We start from the raw sequence: 21,972 nt of genomic DNA on the forward strand, positions 1-21,972 counted from the left end.
TTTTAACATTTTATAAATACTTGTATCGTTTCACACTTCAATAATAATAAAAGTATTATACTATCTGCAAAAATATTTATCTAGTTATAATTTAGAATAATAAAGGAAATGAAAAGGTCTTTACTGATAAGTGTTTTGAATTATAATTTTATCTTATATACCAGTGATGAAAGACAAACAATAATAAAATAGAAAAACTCATTGTATAATTTCGTAATGACATTTAATAAATCCACAAACTGTGGTGGAATTATAATATTTGGGGTGTTATAGAAGGGTGATTTTGATAAGGGATTCAGCAGGTTGTTATTTTATGTTAAAATTTGCTTATCCGAATTACTGTTTGAACAGTAAAAACAATAAAAGGGGAACATGTTTAGAATCTGTGTGTTTATAATATGTAAGTATATGGAAACGTAATATTATGTTATGTATGGTTCAATACATTTGAATTACATTGTAAGTACCTTGAACTATTTATTTCGTGTAGAGTATGAATAAATATATTTTAAAATAAATAAATTGTTTTAATAATTATATAAAACGATTGCTAATATTTTGAATTATAATGTTTTTACGTAGAAATTCTCATACATTCTTTCGCATTCTTAATTCTGTATGAAATAATTTATTAATGAAGTTTGTTAAATTGTTGTTAAAAGTGTTGTTAAATTCATTCGAAAACGCTCGATTATCTAAAGTGTATCTAAAAATGATTATTCATAATTATTCTATTTGCGGTTAACATGTTAAGCATTGGTAACACAGTCTTACCTCTCCGAGAAGTTGTGCTCGTTTAGGCGAATGCGGGATATTTCGCAGACGCTTCGGCACGTACCAAAAGCTGACGTTGACCATTTCCGGTTCGAGTAGCAAATAAAACTTGTCCGGTGACTCCTTGATCTTTTCCACCATGTATTCACTCAGTTCCATCAGATGATCCATGTGTTTTTCGAATCCTTCGGTGCCCTGTACATACATTACGGCGGAGTACAGAAAAAAATAACAGTGGCCGCGTTCGGCCGGAAAAAAGATAAAACATACAGGTACGGTTTATTTTAATAACATAATATCATACGCAGTGCCGGATCTGTATAAGGGTACCAGTAACGAAGGGGGGGGGGGAAGGAGTGAGTCGTTATAATGTTACGCTGAACGTCAAGTATGTAGAATAACGAATCATCGAAAGCTGTGAAATGTGGTGTTGGAAAAGGATGCTACGAGTGAGTTGAATTGTAAATAAACTGTACCAACGAAAGCATACTTACGATAAAATAAACGAACGTGGGGAGGGACACAAAACCATAAAAAGCAATGGAACACGATTGGTCACGTATTGACAGGCGCGTAGCTAGGTATTTCAAAAGGGGGGTGTTATTCAAAATTTTACACGACAAAATAATTACTTTACGCATACTTTATTGCACAAGCATACAAATACATCAGTACATTGAATATTTATTCATGTGCAATGTACTATTGTACGGTAAAGTATTTAAATATTTTATTAACATTTCAAACGTACATTTTTGTCATATGTACTAGTGGCGTGCAGTCAGGGCAAGCGAGGTAAGCGGCGCATGTTCAGATAAAAGTAAAAAGAAAGGGAAAATAAAAGAGGACTAATTGGTTATTTTTAATAATATAAAATTTCATTGCTAATGATTTAATCAGAAGAATTTACAAATACAATAAATACAAACAATAATATAATTTGTAAAAAAAAATTAAGAAAATTTTTTATTGTATAGACAACTTAATATACATAAGTAAGCTCTCAGTTTTTTCCAAACTCGACCTATGTTGTAGTATTAGAACGACTAGGTGTGGTAGATGGGAGGGGAGGTTACGACAATTTTACATGGTCCTCCATAGCGCTCGGCAAAACACTTCTGACAGGATTTGATTAGCCACTATTACTGTCACATTATATCAGCGCGTTCTTGACTATGGCATATTCCATGGTAGTCGGTAGAATCGGCCATCGGTGGATGCTTTCATTGTTATTAATTCTTATCGAAAAACCCAAATCAGAATCAAAAAACCAAAAATGTTAAGGATTCACTTGATTTAAATGTTACCAAAAATTTTACTTGTACATTTTGAGTCTGAATTAAAGAAAAAATTTGATTCGCAACCCCCCCCCCCCCCCATCTATAAGTAAGTCTAAATACGCCCCTGATTTTAGGTAGGTAGGTAGGTATGCTTATTATAGCGCTTGCCCACAATGTTTTACCACCGCACGCCACTGATATGCACCTATTTTATATCGCGCATGATGCGACATAAAACCGCGGCTTTGGTTTATTAGACAGAACGGTGTAACGAAGAGCCGGATCCCGGCTTGACATTATTGTTATGTATATATTTCGTTACGATAAATATGTTTTCATCACGGTTTATGTTGAATTTTTACCTCTATATAACTTCAGTGTAACACGGTTAAAGGGGGGGAGGAAGTTACTATATCTTCCCCTGGCTACGTGCCTGAGTATTGAGAGGCGCGAAAAGGAACCGGTTTTTAGAATAGTAGAAGGGAAAATTACAGAGAGACTGAGCTCGTCCAAGGACGTCCGAGAACTTCGTTTGTCGAGCGGATCTCCGACGTTGGACTTTCAAGCTACACGGAGTTGGAAACAGGGAAGAGTGGAAAGCGCGTGGACGACGGCGAAACCAGGGTTGAACGCAAGCACGGAGAACGTTAAATATTTGATGGCGTCGCGACAATGATTGCGACACGGGGACAGTGATTCATAGTGATGTTTGCCCACACACCGGGACATCTTAAAATTAATATTATGCGGATCCGGCACGTCATGGTCGTCCGTACAGATTCGCGAGATCGTTTGCACACACGACCACTCACCTTTGCGCGCCATTGTAGCCAAAGCTTAAACACATCGTTGTGACGGCCGCATTGTATTACTTTGTCGCCCGTATCGTACTGCACGTCGTACAGTTTGTCCTGCATAAACAAGTACTCCGCGCTCATCTGGTTGCAGCTGATCAACAGTCCCTGAAACGATTGGATTTGACCATTAAAACATTATCCAAAACATTATTTCGGCACGATACGGGTTTTTTTCATCCGTTCCCGTCGGATTTATCTTAAAAGTTCGACGACATCGATAACGTCTAGTACGCGAGTATCCGAACTTGAGACGCCGCGAGCGGCGTACGTTATCTCCGACCGTAAACCGTATGGATCTAACATTTTTTTTTTTCGCCAACAAACTTCTGCCGAAAAATATTTTTTATTTTATTCACTGTTTTCTTTCATTTACGGTGGTTACGGATTGACTTACGTTTCCCGGATTATAGTACAAGTTCGGGGACGGAACGCGTTTCTGTAGATTTATGTTTTTTCAACGGCTCGCTGTTGTGTACGGGGTAGTTTACGCGATGCATCCTCGTTTCATACTTGACATGGTGTAAATCGCGAAATATAAGAGGAAACTCTACGGATGACAAAGGTCGCGAAAGCTTATGCACCGCGAATACATAAATACATGATGCACGATAAACACTGATGTACTATGTTAAAAACTCTTGTTGACATTACTCACGTCTTGCCGAAGACGAATTATCATAATGCCTTCTGTAGAATAACATTTTGAAAGGTTTTAAGTCTAACAGCCATACATTATTCCAACGTGATGTTTATCGGATTATATTTAAGGCTATTCAAATTAATGTGAACTAGATATAACTGAATTCAAAATTTAAGGACATATTTGATTTTTGGTTTATTGTCGCTACAGGGAGATTTAAAACGTTGTAATCATGGAAACTCATCCCGTTACACACTACATAATCGTATACAATGGAAAAAAATTCGATTTCTTCATATTCATTCAAAACTGTTAAAATAATGTATTATGAGGTTTTTCGTGAACTTTTCATCTCTTTTGATATACGAGTAATCATCACACTAAATAAACCATTTTATTTTTCGTGGGCTTTTTAATTTAATCGATTTTTTTTTTTTTTAATTAACTGTATGGCATTTAAATAAAAATAGTTAGAAAAAATATTACATGATGCTTCTAATTTTATTATTGATTTATAAAAATTAAAAAAACACAATGGTAAGAAATATTATTATACCTCATTTAAAAGCTACACGATCAAAATATTATTTTTTTATATAATCATGTGATCAGATTTATCAGTTTTTATATAAAACAAATAATTTATTTTTATTTTTGGTCTTTGGCGCAAAATATGATTCAACAAATAGCAAAATATGTGTAATATAATTCACGTTATTTTTATTGTAGGTATAATTATGTATATTTTATTAAATTATATTTATTTTTACTATAATTATTATTTGTTCGTGTATATTATATCTATAATAAATATAAATATAATAAATATTATGGTTCTGAGATTTTTTATTAGTACATTAGTAAGCATTTATGTTTGTTGTTAGTAGTATTTCTAAATAGTGAAAAATGTATTTTATCAGTTTATGAAAAATGTACAGACAATGTATATCAAATTCGTTAGATGCTGTAGAAAGAAAAAAACCTTTAAGTTGTGATCATTTTGCTAGAGAAAGCAGAATATTGGTGTTAATATTTCTATAAAAATCACTTCAAATTTTGCATTATGTAAATAAAATATAAACAAATTTTATTTTAAACATAGGATATAACGATCTTAAAATATAATTTCAACGAAAAAAATTTTAAATAATTTTAAGTAGAAAAATAAATTGATAGTTCTCTTAATTTAGGTTTGAATACAAATTATGATTTTGAAAGTGGTAGCCATATTAAAATATCACCAAAAAATAATGGTTTATAATTTCGTACGTGTTATTTTATGAACGTAATATATAAAACAATTCTTACAATATTAATATGAGGGCATTCTATTGATGAAATATAATTAAGTATTTTAGATTAAAAACAACGATTTCGAGCTTTCTTCAGAAGTTTTGTATGTGATGTTTTGCAGTTGAAATTGGAATTTTATTAAACTATGACATTACAAATCACTATCATTTGACGAACGCTACTAATTTGTGTGACGTATCGTTTTAGCGTATTCGTCATTAAATCAATAGAAATAACGGAGAAAAAAGAACTATAATAATTAAGTGATAAAAACTATAAGCTCCACAAAGTCACGTCAAAAACTTTATTTTCAGACGTGAAGTTTAATCTTTCAGTCGTTAAAAAATAATTGTAAAATTGACTACATCGCGGTTTGAAGTTCAGTCTAAAGCCCTTGCCGAACTTCGAACAGTGGTTAAATTTAATAGCCATCCTTCCGTTGTAACTCACATGGTTTAATTCGAATTATGTCATTTATGTTATATCACATGTATTATACGTTGTACTTTAGGTCCTATAATCTTAACGTAATCACAACTGTCCGTGTACAGTAAATCGAAGTGATTAAACATTCGGACCGTTTTTCGATCCGTTTAAACCGTTCAATAGGAAATTAATGTGAACGTTAGTCGGATGAATTTTTCTCAGCGAACCCGAGAAGATCGTATTCAAAATTTATAATGTATACTGCTTGTAGGGTGATATAAATGTGAACTGGTATTTTGTTGGTAACAGCTGTTATCTAAAACTATTCATTCAATTGTTATTTTTTTTTTTAACCATAGAATATATTAAATCAATTAAATTCTTTAAGATGAGTAAGTAAACATTAAAGTTAAATTCCGGCGGTATTTTTTCTTAAGCTGCCACGCCTGTATTAAGATAATAACACAGACGTGTTGCGCTTTTCAAATGTCGAACGGTTGAATTTTTGTAGATAAGTATTGTAAACTTGTATTATAATGTACCAAAAAGTATTGTATAATACTTTATATTTATTTATAATAATGTATTATATAAGTATGATAATTAAATTACCATTTGCACCTGTATTGACTGTAGAATGTTTTTTTCTAGCTCCAAATGAAAATGAAAATGAGTTATATTCTTTTATGTGTTAACAAAAAAAATATTTGGTTACTCGGCGAACCGCAGTGAATCGGTTAGCACATACACATGATACATGTGTATGGAAACTAACTTTTTTTACGATAACATGTATCAAACCTGCTTCGCATTGATTAAGTACTTAAATCCGTTGTTATCTCGCTTTAACTGCGATTCCATATAAAATGCACATAGGTATTACAGCATCAACGAGTTCGACATGTTGTTATTATACTTACATTGTCCCGGAAGTGTATGGTTGAACACTGGAGAAGGGTACCCATCAGTTTGTGCGGATTCCAAGTCACCGATTTGGCCCTTGAAAAAACCAAAAAATAATAATATAATATAGTTTTAGAATTACGTAAATATGTGCATAGTTTTCAATAATTTCGCGTCGGATTTGTCCATCATTTTCTCATTACTTGCCTGTTGCCTGTTTGTAGAAAAGATAGTGTTAAAGGCACATTGCAGGTAAAATATCTATATGTAACATAATGTACGTTGAATTTTACTCGAAAATTACATTTAGGAAGACGAATCCGAAATGATTTACGAACATTTTTTTACAGTTAAAATAATATATAATGTATAAGATTCACGCTAATGTAGTATACGCTTGATATTGGTGATATTTTATCATGCCTAAGTCGGACATGCGTGTAAATTTAATTAAAGGGCGCGAAAAAAATATTTTATCATTTATTCGATAAATAATTTCAAATGATTTTAATTACCCAGCGATAAAACTAACGAATTGGAAATTATTTTTACTGAGACGAAGGTCGATACAGAAATTATACGAAAAAATGATTACTATATTATGTTTATATTTATAGTCATAAATATTAAAAAGAACAAAAAATATTTTTTCATTGTAATCCAAAATGTAATTAAAATGAACATAAAAGTACAAACTGTTTTTTTTTTTTTACTGTGCCTTAGAGAACCTTAAAAACAAACTATAACAAAAAGAAGCCTCCACAAGTCAATTCAAAATTAATAAATATTAACGGTGAAAAAATGTTATATTACATAATGATGCATTCTCTAAAGCATTTTAAAATTTATTTCTGGCTTTTAAAATTTTATAAAAATTAATTTCTATCGAATCGTTTTAAATTTAAAGAATAATCGATCAAAGTATTTTGATTTATTTACAGGTTATAATTTCTACAAAAAACCAAATTAACAGACTATTTTGTACTACAATACCTTTTTTTTTTTTTTATATATAACACTATTACAACGTTCATTATAGATTTCTGTCAATGATTATCATATATAAAACGGGATTTAATATAATATTATAAATATAGTGCGGATGATTGCTAAATGGAATGCGTAATTACAGTGGGTTTTTGTGGAAAAGTATGAGCGAGGAGTAATGGGAAGGGGATGGAGAATTGTATTGGGGTTAATTTCGTCGGTAAACAAAATGTTTGGCATGATGACAAATCGCTCCGGACGGGAACGAGAAAAAAATAAAGACGCGAAACAAAAATTGAAAAAAAAAAAAAAACTGCACAAGAAAACCTATAAAAGACTTGCGATACTGTCGAGGGATGGTAGGGAGGCTTAAGCCCAGTCGAATATTTACGATTTGGACACATTAATGTGAGGCGGACGAGCTTAGTCCGCGTTTAAAGCCAGACATTCGCGGTGCTCCGGATAATCCCGGATTTGGCCCCACGCTAATTCGCTCTCCTTCCGCGCGTAAAACTGAACAGCGGTGCTCTTGCCTCGGTAATGTTCTCTGGCCATGGGTGGGTTACCTACCCCCGTGCCTTCCACCCGTTTGCTATCGTTCCATCGCGGAGCCCTTCTCATCCGCGGGAAACCAGACTCGTTTAAACTCCTATAATAACATTGACTATTACTCTGCTGGGTAACACGCTCGGTTTTTGTAGTTCATGAATTGTAATTTAAAAAAAATATTTCCATTTGGGATGCAGATACGCTTAGATATAAACGCGTTCATCTGCATAGCATTTCCGTGCACCAACACACTGGTGTATCATAAGGAAAATATGTAATGCTTGACCGAGAGGTAAAACTAACTAAATACGGAAAAATGTACGTAATAAAGTGCACACGCGGATTTAACAACTGAGTATTGCTGAAATTTAGAAAATTAAGCGTCTTATATATTTTTTTTAAAGAATATTAACAATTGTATAATTGTATAATAATAACATATGTTTCATTTTGAAAAGCAATTATTTATACTTAAGTATCCTAATGGTACCAACAAATTGATTAAAATTATTACGTGGTAAGCTAACTTTATAACTATTTATATTTTTCATTGATTTAGTCCTGTCGCATATTTATCGGTATCATTAAAAATAATTATTGTAACTCACAAAATGTATTAATATTTACGTGAAATTTTCTGGTTGAGTTGAAATTAATTATTTTTTAAATAATATAGTTCTACGGAATCGTTATTATTTTTAACTTTATGATTTCCATAATACTTTTTAGCAGTTGCTACTAATTGTTATTCTTCTATTACATTATTCTAAATAATGCATTTTCAACTATTGTAAATAATTTAGAAATATATCATTCTGTTGTTATTAATAACTCGATCGTTTTAATAAACCCTTAGAGTAGAAAAAAATAAAATATAAAAAATTAACGACTTTATAACGAAAAGCTAAATCATTTTTCAACTGTCGTCATTTGTATATTTTAGACATGGTAAATAATTTATAGACAATTTTCATTTATAAATGTCATTTATTTGAAGTATTTTCATTCATCGTACATTTCGCGGAGGCTCGAAAGTTAAGTTCACTGCCTCTATGACATTGTATGGTATTTTTTAAAATTATTCTTAACGTTTCTTACATTTAGACTCGTATTTATATGAATCTTTTTTTTTATAACTATGTTTACGAAATATTTGACCATGATATTTATGTCTATTTGAAAATACTCGCTAAAGAAATTAATTTACAAACAAACACATTATTTATATGAAACCGATACTTCGAATTTAGTTTCAAAAATATATTAAAGAGCGTACCACGAACTTGATAAAATAACTTACTATTATTTGAAAATGGTCTAAACGAATATTTTACAAAAATGGGTGATACTTAGACGTCGAGTGAGGCACCACGGTCGTACGAGGTGCAGAAATGAATGATTTTGCTGTATTGGTCTTTTAAACTTGAAACCAGTGTATCATTACTCTTGTAAAAACGATTCTGAGTGAAAGACGTCGGGTGGATCAGCTTATATTACTAAAGATTATCGAAAAAAAAATAGTTCGTAATAAATAATATACGATTATCAGTGGTTCAAATTTTGGTTGAAAACGAAGTTTTTTTAATGTAAAATTTAATTTTACTTTTTATTTGTTGATGATCGAATCAATCTTTCTGGTAGAAATATTTTACACAAACATGGAAAAAAAACACACATGGTAAAATCAATACATTCCTTGTTTCACTCAGAATTTAATTACAATATCCGTTCGAATTCAAAAAGAAAAGATCAAAAGATTTAAGATTAGTTATATTACACTTTATCTATGAATATTTTAATTAATTTAAATTAAGTTAGTAATCGTGAATAGATCTTGGAAATGTAAGCTAGGAAGTTTAAAATTATTCGTAGGGAAAAATTGAAAGAACTTGCCCGTGGTTTTAATAGTTCTAAATTAAAATTATCGCATAAGATACATTGTAAGTTCGAAATACTGGTATTTTTATCGGTTATGATTTATCATATTGTACATACTGATTTATTTTATTTGATTTAACTCTAGCGATACGTATTATATATCCTCTTCTTTGATTATCCCTTTTATATATCTTGTTATAATGCTTTACACATGAATTTTTACAAAATGTATAACTATGAACTATTAATCCATACGAGGCAGAAATAAATAAATGCCCAGCATCTACTTTTCAAAACCAATATAAGGCAACAGGAAAGGTGATCGATCAGTTGTGGGGTGTCGCGGCTAACGACAAGTTTTGACGGTTTGATTTTTATTTGAAGTTTATTGTAATCCGTTTTTGTTTTAAACAAAATACTTGTGTTTCATTTCTATTTTCTAATATTTTAGGAGTATTAAATCTATAGTGTGTGTACTTGGAACGTTTGTGGTGAGAAAACACTTTAGTTAAGTTACAAGACTTTTCTGTACTTACTTTCGCATCCAGTTAGAAAGAGTACGATTTGGTCTAGGTTAAAGATATCTCACTCTCGAAACTCACTTTGAAGGTCTGAGACTCAACAACCAAAAACATATATATTATATACGTCAAGCCTTTGCGTGGCATATACGAAAATCTCCTTTGTACAACACTCGAATTCATACGCAATGTCTTAACACAATTATTATTAAAATTATATATTTGTATATATATAAATTTAGATAAGTCACTTCGATACGTATAGGGATTATAAACAAAAAAAAAAAATTAGCTTATAAACGTCGGCATAGGACAACATTCAACATTCACCTTATTTTTTATAAATAGAAAATTCGTTTTAAAAATATTTAGATATATTTAGAGATTAGTGTGGTAAGTCATAGCGATTCAAAGTGAAATTGTTGATTTTAATATTAATTTAATTTTATGTATAGTTAATCATGTAATTGAAAATTGAAAAAATACAAATCATAATTATACGGAAATCTATGTGACCTTTAGTATACGTGAATATAATATAAACTTGCTAGTACGGACAAGCATTCTGAATATTACAATTGTTAATAACATGATTTTGATTAAATATTTTTTTCGCATTGAACTCTACGGATTTAGCGTTTACGCTAATGCGATTGTTTTTATTTTTTTCTGATAAATAGTTACGAAAAACCATCGTTTGTCAATAGTTTCATTGATTTGTTTCAACCTATTCTAACCTGTTACAGGTGACATATATATTTAAACTTGAGTTACACTGTTAACATAATTTTACATATTTTTTGGCTTTTACAAATCATATAAGTTGTACGGAAAAAATAAAATGATTTACCGCAGCTATGCTTCGTTTATATTTTAAACATACGCATGTTGCTGGTTATGAAAAAATCGTGAGATAGTACTTAAAAACTGACTTTTTTTTATATTATTTTTTGTACACTTTAATATTATTGGAGATTAAATAATTTAGGGTCGCAAGTTTCTCTCTCTCTCTCTCTCACACACACACACACACTCACACACACATACAAACAATGTAATGCGGATGACGATGTGAAGTTCTGCATCAAACAGGCGCGAAATAGAAACGCGAAAGGATTAGGTTAAATTGATTGGGCCGGGGATGGAAACCATTTTTTTTTTTTTTTTAAGTAATATTATTTATCGTAGGGTTAGGGTGTTCGGAGTAGAGCAGACGTTTGATTAATGAACGGACATTAAAATTCAATTAAGCACTTCGCAGGGACACGGCGGGGACGGGCGATGAGGAGAGTTACTGTTGCAGGCTGCACGCGGGTGTCGTCGTCGAAGCGGTGTTGTGTACGTACTGTAGCAGCGGAGTGCGGTAACGGTATTAGCGGTAGAAGTTCTGTGCACATACACACGTACACCGGCCTACGTGCACCGCACAGTGACACATACATATTGAATTGTACGATAGTGAGTCCTTGGGGAATGCGTTTATCGTGCAGTTTGCACTGTGTTTACACAAAACCTTTTGCCTCCGCTTCGTTTATCGTCATTCACCCACACAACACGTGCCGGATCAAAACTGAAATCTAATTATCGCGCCGAACTGACCGCCGCCGAGTTTCGAGTAGGAAAACAAACCTATTTTAATAAATAGATTACAAATGTTTTGTACCTATACCTTCCGAAGAAAAAAAAAAATCGAGTGAACGGTTTAGAAAATAAAACTATGGTAAACTACAATTACATCGCGAAAGGTATAATATTGAGCGAATGATAAATTGCTTTTTGTGCGATTATAACTAAAATGTTAAGAAAAACTTTTACGGGTATAAAATGTATTTACTGATCGTTTTAAAATTTAAAAAATCTTGAAAGCCTGCAAATATCAGTTATAATGGAAGATAATTATAATGCTAATTAGTATTATCAAGAAAATTAAATTCGTTAAGCTGACGATTATACAAATGAGTTTTATGACAGGGTGATTTTCATTTTTATCATTTTTAGATAATATATTATAATTTGCACAATTATATGGATTTCAAGAGTTAAAACCAAAAGCGATCTGTTTAAGATAGTTGGATTCGTACAAAAAATTAATACATTTACGCATATTGTTTACGGAATCTTTCTGTATTTCTGAATTAAAAAAAATACTCTCAAAATGACTTGATTTGATATTTAAATTGTCAATCAAACTCTGAGATATCACGGGTGACTATTGGTCGGTCATATCAGTATAGATCCATATTTATGAAGTGTTTTGTGTTTTTAAAAGATCGACATAATGCATAACTCACCGTTCAATGCCATCCAAACGAGGATGTCTGTATTTGCGAGATAGAAGTAATCCGCCACCCCAGGCAGCGTCGATGTGAAGCCACATATTGTATTTTTCACAAATATCAGCAATGGCATTGATGGGATCAAAAGCCCCAAGAACAGTTGTGCCTGCAGTGGCAGTGACGAAGAACGGTATGTGGCCCTTGGACTTCCTTTCCAATATTAGGCGTTCCAGTTCGGATGGTATCATGCGGCCTCTATTAATCATAATAATTATCCGTCGTAATAAAAAATAAAAAAAGGTCGAAAAAAAAATTCTTCTCAATATTTTCATTTATAAATTGTTGTTTATAATTAGATTTTATTATTGAATAATAATTTTTTCAATCAATATTTTAAATCGTTCTATCGATAATTGAGGTCTCGTTAACTTATTCTGTAGCAAATTAAAGTACATATATAGTTAAAAAATCTAATTAAAAAATGTATTTAAGCTATAAAAGCATTTACTATAGATAAAGTGAATTTTATAACTTTTTTTTTGATTTTAAAAATATGAATAACTTCTCTTTTAGTTTTATGGAATAAATAAATAAATTAGCATTAGCTGTTATTTAATTTTAGCTTTAATTTATTAATTTATAACAAGAACTTTTACTATGGATAGTGAATAAACAATTGAATTCTGCTGATGGATAATTTATAAATAAATATATTAATATTTTCTTTTCTTCTTATACATAATATTTTTACGATACATGTATAAACATATACATATATAAATATATTTTTTTTTTTTTTGATATATTTAATATTGCGGATTATGTCCAATATACAACTCAGTATTAATAAAAATTATTGTCATAAATCTGAAATCCTAAGCTGGAAAATGGTATATTTGTTCGTGGATGTAACATGGCAATATGTTTTGAGGGAGCTTAACATTTTTAATATACACACTCATGTGGGGTGAAGTTTCATCCCCTACAGTGACATTATGGTACCATATGATACGCATTGCTCTTGAAAATATAAAAACTCGGCGATTTATTTCCTTACAAATATCCAACCATATTTTATATAAACAAAAACAACGTTTCCGTAAGTAAACGTATTTGACTTATTATTCAAACGTGATATCGGTTAGGTACCTAATTTAAATAATTTTACTGACTTTAGATAAAATGACCATAATATTCAAATTATTTACGATATTAATATGCGTAAGTAGATACTTTTGGAAAATCGTATCTCATATTTTCCAAAATGTTGCAAGGTTAAATACAAGATCTAACTACAAGGGAATATTTATTATAAAAATATAAATTAATTTTGTCTTCGTATAAACGTATTTTAATTTTGCAACGAATAATATGTCTGAATAATAAATGTTTAATAGATTATTATATTGATATTATATATAAATTAATGAATGTAAGCAAGTTTAAGGAATAAATAATGAAGAAATGAACATTTTATACACTAACTGTACATAATTGTAAATTACAAATATTATATACCTTTAATTCAATTAATTAAATTTTTTTTCAAACCCATTCTATTCACTCGTATTTTTTTTAAGTTTTTTAAGTATGAATTTAATTAATTTTGTAAGTTATAAGGGTCAATAAAAAATTTACAAAATTTTAAACAATCTAACATTAGTTAGGGCTAATGACTCTGTTCATTTCGATTTAAATTACATTCTGTCTAAAATAATGAGTAACTAAGTTTTTATCTTGTATGTTTTTTAAAAACTGTTAAAACTCTTTAGTTAGATTTAATATATGTATTTTATATAATGGAAAATATTCAAGCCGAGTTAAACATTTTATTTGTTTGGTTGAAAATAATTTTTTTATCAACTAAAAGCTTGTAATGTTATCGCGCACAATTTTTAAGCTGCCCAGAAACGCTTTGAATATAATGTTTTGAGATTTTTCGTCCAGATAGTTGATATAAGTAATAACTGCAGAAATATATTTTTTTCCTTAAATTATATAAATTGTTGTAAGTGAAAAGTTTTTCTTCTATTGTGGTGTAAACATTTGTACAAAATAAACTACAAAGTAATGATGACTAGAACAGCGGTTGCAGCAATGATTAATGATGTTTTATGAAAATCATACAACACAAGTGTCTGCAGAAGAAAAACAAAAACAGTCATTATTACAAGTAGGTACATTAAATTCTCGTATTCGATAACCATATGTATCAATAATCCATAAAAGATGATGCGTCCAATTCAAAATTCGATATACTACGATTGAATTTTAAACTAATTACAGACGATAACGACTGTTACATACGAATATTAAAAAAAAATATATAAAATCATCTATACCAGCATACCAGCGGTTCTCAAATTGTGTTCTGTAAAGCTCTAGGGAAGTCTAGGGGCTCCATAGCTACATGGGTACATCTGAGTTAATTAAATTCAAATATTATTATATTTCTCAGTTATCAAGGAAAAATACTGGTACGATTACTTGGTTGCGCAATGAATTGTACGGTTTTTCACCAAATTTTCATTTCATTTAAAACTCAGACTTATTGATAAAATTTGGTTATTTTGACTTCATTACTTCATTAACATTTTTACAAAATTAAATGAAGACAACTTATCAATATTTTGTAAAATTCTTGACAAAATCCAAGCTTTAAAAAAAAAAAATATTAATTGTTTAGCTGTGAGTTTTCCTCAGCAAAAAATTGATATTTTTGTCTAGTCAAAGCAATATGTAGAATCGATTGACGATAATATTGATAAATTCGATGAAATATTATTTTATAGTTTTTTCTGTACATTTTATTGTTGTCTCAAGTAGGGATTCTCGTAAATTTTTTTAGGAACAGAAGTGGTCCGCGAACAAAAAATGTTGAGAACCACAGGTCTATAAATTTTATGTTAGACAGTTGTATTATTATTAGATGAACAGAAATACTGGTGGCTGATACAAATAAGTACAGAATTTAATTATATTATATTTAATATAATGCAACATTTTGCGGTTTACCTTTCGTCGCTCGGCACTTCAACGCAGTTGTCCGTTCCAAGTCCGCAAACCGATGCACAGCTCTTCACTGAGTAGTGAGACTGTAAAATGAAAATAATACGATTCGGTGGCGATAAAATACAAAGCAATATTATCGTACACAATATTAATGTTAATCATTGATTTAAACGTTACGTCTTCCGTGTTGCGGCGCGTGTCGTATCGCGGTAAACGCGTATGGCTACGTAAAAAATCAAATGAGATCGAAAACAATACCTCTAATGAAGCTACCGGTTATACACATACCTAGTATACGTATTTCGCCGATAGAAAATTGTTTTCTCGCAACACCGATGCCTACGTTTAAATCCAATGTGACGTCCGGCCGGGGTTAACGCAGTTGGACGCACGAGCTACCCTACCCGATCGTACTAACGTTGGCCCATGAAATAGATTATTTTCGATATTGCACGTCCGACGGACGAAAAGTTGTGAAAAACTGTGCGCGCGAATAGCGCGTGATGGTGACCCGGGCCCGATTTACGCAATCCGAGGCGAAATAAACAAAAAATGTGGTCCCTTGTCAACAGTAGCGTATCTATGCATCCCTTCCGACACACGAGCGGTACAATACTGCGAATTAATGATTCCAAATCAATCCTAAATTTTCATGAATAAAATGACAATATTAGGTACGAGTATATTTTTTATCCTTATAGATTTTTGTAGTCCTCCGAAACGTCCTCGCGTTACGTCTTGCAGATATTTATTTCGTACGATGAAAGTTTTATTAAAAAAAATAAAAAAAAAACCCGTTTACGAAAATCCGAGACCCCCAAATAACGGAGGCAGCTGCCCGTCCTGCTCGGTGGATAATACGACTCCGATGATAATGGGCACGCTAACCGACAATGGAAACTCCCCGTCGGCGCGGGCCGGGGAGAGAAACGAATACCTTAAGGGCATTAAGGACGATCTTACCCGTACGGGCCTCGTGTTGTTGCCGGTGCACGTCCTCCGCGGGTGCATTGGACGGGCTCGTTTTCCACCCGACCATGGCGGTTTTAACCGATCGCGTTTTCCTCAGTCACACGGTTACTGTGCGATTATTTTTATCAATGATAAACTATCGAATAACCGTCTATCGATTAACAATCGGATAATCAATTAGTTGAACGATCGGAAATCGTGCAGATATTCGATTGTTTTGGAAAAAAATAAAATAACTAGCCACGAACTCCTGAATATTATATTACAATATAATAATATTCCGTCAACAATCAGGAACGGTGTGTTGGTCGACGAGATGCCGCCGACTAGAGGATTTAATGTCTGTATTCCAACACACAGTAGCAGAACATTGAAATTCACTTAAGTGTATAAAACACATATGTTTTAATGAAAATATCAAACTAATTTGTAGTCGATTGTAGCGATCGTTTTAAGAACTCGTTCGAGATTACGTGATTCTTAAGGTAAATTATACAAAACAGATTGTGTTGGATCATACGGTTATTTTAATAAAAATTTGAACGATTCCGAGTGAAAGTAGACGAGTAGATGTGTTTTAATAATTATTTCCTGGCTTCCGCGCGGGAAAAAAACTAACTTCACCCCCTCCAATTTTCCCCTCGTTGCCGGAAGAACACAACCGAATGATACGAAAACGAGATTCGCCGAGCGGAATAGCTCGGTCGCGCAGGTATCACTACGAAATCGACCGAATTGTCCAACCGCTTAGCCGCTTAGAGGCGGTAAAATCTACTGTTACGCGTACGGAATATATGGTTACGAGAAGAGGCCTCGCGTTCGGCGTGTTCTCGCTCGTAAAACTCTTCGGTTTTTCGATTACCGATTTACTGCAGTAGTAGTGTACGCGCGCGCTCACCCGGCGGACCTTGCACGAGTGACGGCGCCGGTGCGTCTGGCGCGCGTGTTGTTTTAAATTAAAAACATCCACGCGAGCGTCCGCACCCCCACGTGCACCGAGGGCGGAACCATTGCACATTGTTCATTTCGGCGGACGAGTGTATAGTTTGATTTCTGGTTCGCTGCGCGCGCGCTGCTGCGTGTTTCGCGGACGTCAAATTATTGTTTTCTGTTTGTCAAGCCACGCGTTATTAAAACAAAAAATATGCGCGCCTACCCTATTCTCCCCAGATTAATATGTGCGCGTACACCGCTTTTGAACCAGATATGTTCGGCACTACGCGTGATTCTCGGATCGTAGAAATTAATGATGATGATAATAATAATAATACGAATACGAATAATAAATAAATCGTCTTCCACCGATTGGGTGAAGCTCGAAGACCGACGACGGGACGGTGACGGGTGTACGAATGTGATGTTTACTCGGATTTTATGTGCTCTTGAAGTAAATCTTGTTTTAGTAAACGTTTGATAATTACGAATTGTATACTACTCGATAGATACACTATCGCATTTGTTCGATATCGTTTAGTCGTTTTATATTCGACGATATAAATAATTACAATTAATATTTTACTCATTGCCACTTAAGTTTTTGAACTTCGTGATGGATGGAAGGAGAGAGGGAGAGATGTAAGCATTCTGAACAACCGTTTTTTTCTGATTCATTAATTTATCAGCAGCAATCATTTATTGAACAAACGATTTATTATTTAAAAATGTTTTAAACTAAATTGGTAATTATTACACAACCAAATGATAATATTCTCATCTCTACACTTGCTTTGACACATATTCGTTCAATGAGACTGATATTTTATCCGCATACAGTTTTCCGATATAGCACTCGTACGTATACAAATCTAATTTTGTTATTTGTCTGTCACACGTCCTATGTCAATCAAAACGGTCTGTCTGACCGATGCGCCACATATATAATATAAATGGACTCAACAGTTTTGTCAGTATCGCCGAAATATTCACACGATAGACGTACGTACAATATATATGTAATTTATTTACACCCTCGGTGAATCAGTAATACGTGTTTCGAAAATCGCATGTAACACGCGTGATCGACAGCTGCCCGAAAACGCCGAGAGGAAATAACAGACAATAATACTCACTTGATTCGATGTGTACATGACCAGCTGTCCTTTGATGGAATGGAGTCCTTGTTCCTTGTATCCCGGAAACATTTTGTGTCGGGCTGCCAGAAACGCGTACATATTCGATATCGATCCACCTGTCAACCGGAAGGAAACGCGCGTTTAAAAACGTATTGGAAAACGCCTCCGTATATGTGCTTCGTTGTTCGTACTTCACGCAATCAAACATTTGTTTTCGATCCGTGTTTAATATGGCCATACATGTAATGTAACCAATAGAAAAATAAACTGATCCCAATACGTACATTTTGCGGGATAGTTATTTAAATAGTTACAAATAGAATGGAAATAAAATATTTCAATAAAACCGCATATTGTTTTATAGAAATGTAATTTAACAATTATATTGTACTTAAAAATTGGATAAAATGCATTTAATTATTGATATATCTACTAATTTTTACTATTTTTGATCTTTTTTTTTTTGTGTTCGGGCTTCGTCTTTTTCGCTTATATTTCTAATTTCTCTAACAATAATAATGGTAAGTGCGATAGTTACCTGGAGCGAAAATCGAGTCTCCACCCTTCCAACCAATGATTTCCCGCATCTTGCTCAAAACCACGCTTTCCATTAAAATAAATACCGGAGCGATTTCATAGGTGAACATGTTTGTGTTCGCCGTTGCGGTCAACCATTCGCCGGCCATAGACACGATGTCCAAACCACACGAGAGCTGATTGAAAAATCTCGGATGACCTGCGAACAAATCGATAGATTATAATTATATCCGTCATCGATAAATGTACGAACAATACATGTAGCAAAAATAGTTAAATATTGTAGTTTGTACTGTGAAAATGCTACCATCCATTTTGATTAATTGATAATGAAATAAAACATTAAAATTAACTAAAAGTACGAGTATAATTAGAATTACGAAACATTAACACGTCGTATACAGTGAGGCAAGATTATGAAAACATGTGGAAAACTCTTTGAAGCTTAAATAAATGTTATGGAGTTAAAATAATGTAAGTACGAGTATTTTATGAAATATTTCATAAAAATGAAGATTATAAAACAGTCAGAAAAGTTTATTTTTCATTCAATAGATAAATATATAATATGTGTAAGTTTTAAACCGGTAAATAAACAACGGGTGTTAATATTATCTAAACATTTTATCATTTCATTTTTTTAGCAATTTAATCATCATCATCTCTGTTATCTTCATTTTCATAGTCATAATCCATGAGATGGCTATTTTTCGAGGTCGAAGAGTTCAAAATGATTAATCCTACGTCAAAAAAATTCCCGGGCTTCAAACACGATTTAAATAATTTAGAGCGAAAACGGGCAAACGTTAAACATTTCATCGTAAACCACAACACCTAATGGTTCTAATCATGTAATAATAAAAAAATCAATAATGGAACATAGTTAAATATCCAAATCTCCATTGATAATTTCAAACGTTCCTATTGTTTTTTTGTAAGCACGATACATTTTTTCATACATCATAAACCATATATATATATATATATATGTTATTAGGGGCGTACGACGTACAATGAGAAAGTATACAGCGGTACTCTTTCTGTACGTATTTATATTCGTGAACAGCGTCAAATGTCGAAACAGCGCGTGCGAACTCGGCGATTTCCCCTCCAACAAAACACTGCGGTACACACAAATGCCTAGTAGATTACTACGCGAACGTTTCGTCGAACTAATTAAACGTGCGCTCGACCCTTAGAACGTTGTTGTCGTTGTTGTTATAAACATTTTTTTATTTTTCAAAGCTTTCAAAATTCCCTTCGCGTACACGCATAATACCGTCCGTCCGAAAGTCATCACAACCCTAAACCGATCTAAAAAAATACGTCGACAATGCGATTCTTCCGGGGCAAGTGAATAGCGTACAGATTGCGTACACCACGCGTGCACGTCATCGCGTTTTTTTATTCGGATCATGTTCCTTTTTCAAGACTATCCGCAGTTCGGGCATCGGTAACGGCCACGTCCGGGAAACGTCCCCGGCGAGCCGTGAGATGACACGCGCCGATACCGATGCGCTTGCACCGTGTGGCAATATTATGACGGTTGCGGACACGGAAGTTGAAGTAGTCGCAGCGAAAAAGCCATCGGGCTCAATTATTTTGTTATCGGTTTCGTCCTTTACACCCCGCGTACTTCTCTCCCTACGGTACCATATCGTATCGCGCGATACCGATCGTCGTTCTCCGTTCGATAAGTGCCACCGCTAGACGCAATGAGGGTGACAACATTCGGGGTAGATAAATAACGGAATATAAAAAAAAAAAAACAATTTTGGTTACCATATTTTCGGGCCTGGCACGCACACGCGACGACTACGACGACGACGTGCTACCGCAGACCCCACGAACTCGTCGGCCGCGATTCTCCGCCTGCCCAACCCCCGTTGCTCTCCGGCGATAAGAGAGCCGCGCGGTTTGAATAGCAGCTTGTTAGACGTCATTAACACTGCTGCCGGTTCTCTCATCAATCATGCACCGGAGCGCGCGCGCGCGCCTAAACTTTTGTATACACGTACGCACACGTACGCGAGCACGCGCGCATAGGACACATTGTATAAATCGAAACACGCGCTCACCAACCTCTTTCTCACCCGACCACTTAAAGGCATCTACCCTCGTCCCGACTTCGGCCACCGTCGCCGAGACGTGAGAGTCTTGCGCGACTTAAAGTGTAACGATATTACCGCGCACCACCCTTCGTACGCCACGCGACCTTTGCAGCGACACTGCCGCTATCGGTCCTGATTTCTTTTGAGCCGTTTCGCGAAAAGCGCGTACTTTTGGGGTTTTCACCTGGAATCCCGTCATCAGAAAGTGCGCGTAATCCGAAGCTGCTCGTAAGAGCAAACCGATATAAAATGCGGTACAACATTGTTTTGTACGAGTAACACTTTGTTCACCAAACATTTTTTGTCCACCTTCCGTAATATTAGTTTTGTATCTATATTCGTTCGAAAAAAAAAAAAAAATTAACTAACTTATTACTACTCTTTTGAGTCTTGACGATTGACGAACTTCAATAGCAGCAAATTAACACTGTTGTGTTTCGTGTTGAGTTCTAACCGGCGAAAACGCTTGTTGAACCAGACCAAAGCTGACGATAATTTCTTCAAAACGATAAAACAAAATTAAAAACTGGTAATAAGAGTAGGCGCAACATTTCGCGTATGATCCAGGAAAGTCATAACAAGAATTCCAAAACTACCACTTATCAGTAATCGTCGGCAGCGCGCTCTTTCAGGTTGTTGTTTTAAAGAACATGCGCTGTTAATAGAAGATGTAATTATTGTGCTCGTATACCAGTTTCGTTCTTAGTGTTCGACTTAGCGTGTCCGAAATCGTCGCCTTCGCTCAGTCAAAGGACCCTCGCAGAACAATTGTTTTTAACGGAGCGTCTTAACATTCTCCACCGTTGCACACCGATCGAAAACGCGGTGCATGTTATTCGCTAATAGAATATTGCGGTGCGCTGAAGTCAACGTCGACCCGTGCG

The 21,972-nt window shown here is 33.5% G+C and overlaps 1 protein-coding gene across 2 annotated transcripts in view; it reads right to left on the minus strand.

Annotated features, from left to right (window-relative positions):
* LOC112679242 (glutamate decarboxylase) overlaps positions 1-21,972 on the minus strand; it is an 81,826-nt gene that overhangs the window by 3,484 nt on the left and 56,370 nt on the right. For both annotated transcript variants that reach the window (XM_025548959.1, XM_025548958.1), the window contains exons 4-10: positions 18,979-19,176; positions 18,438-18,556; positions 15,400-15,479; positions 12,400-12,639; positions 6,191-6,269; positions 2,867-3,016; positions 775-969 (exon numbers count right to left, since the gene is read on the minus strand). In XM_025548959.1, coding sequence (XP_025404744.1) covers positions 775-969; positions 2,867-3,016; positions 6,191-6,269; positions 12,400-12,639; positions 15,400-15,479; positions 18,438-18,556; positions 18,979-19,176 — 1,061 coding nt within the window. The remainder of the gene's footprint in view (positions 1-774; positions 970-2,866; positions 3,017-6,190; positions 6,270-12,399; positions 12,640-15,399; positions 15,480-18,437; positions 18,557-18,978; positions 19,177-21,972) is intronic.

The sequence above is a fragment of the Sipha flava genome, unplaced genomic scaffold (genome assembly GCF_003268045.1).
Source record: "Sipha flava isolate LNK unplaced genomic scaffold, YSA_version1 132_pilon_pilon, whole genome shotgun sequence".
Lineage (NCBI taxonomy): Eukaryota > Metazoa > Arthropoda > Insecta > Hemiptera > Aphididae > Sipha > Sipha flava.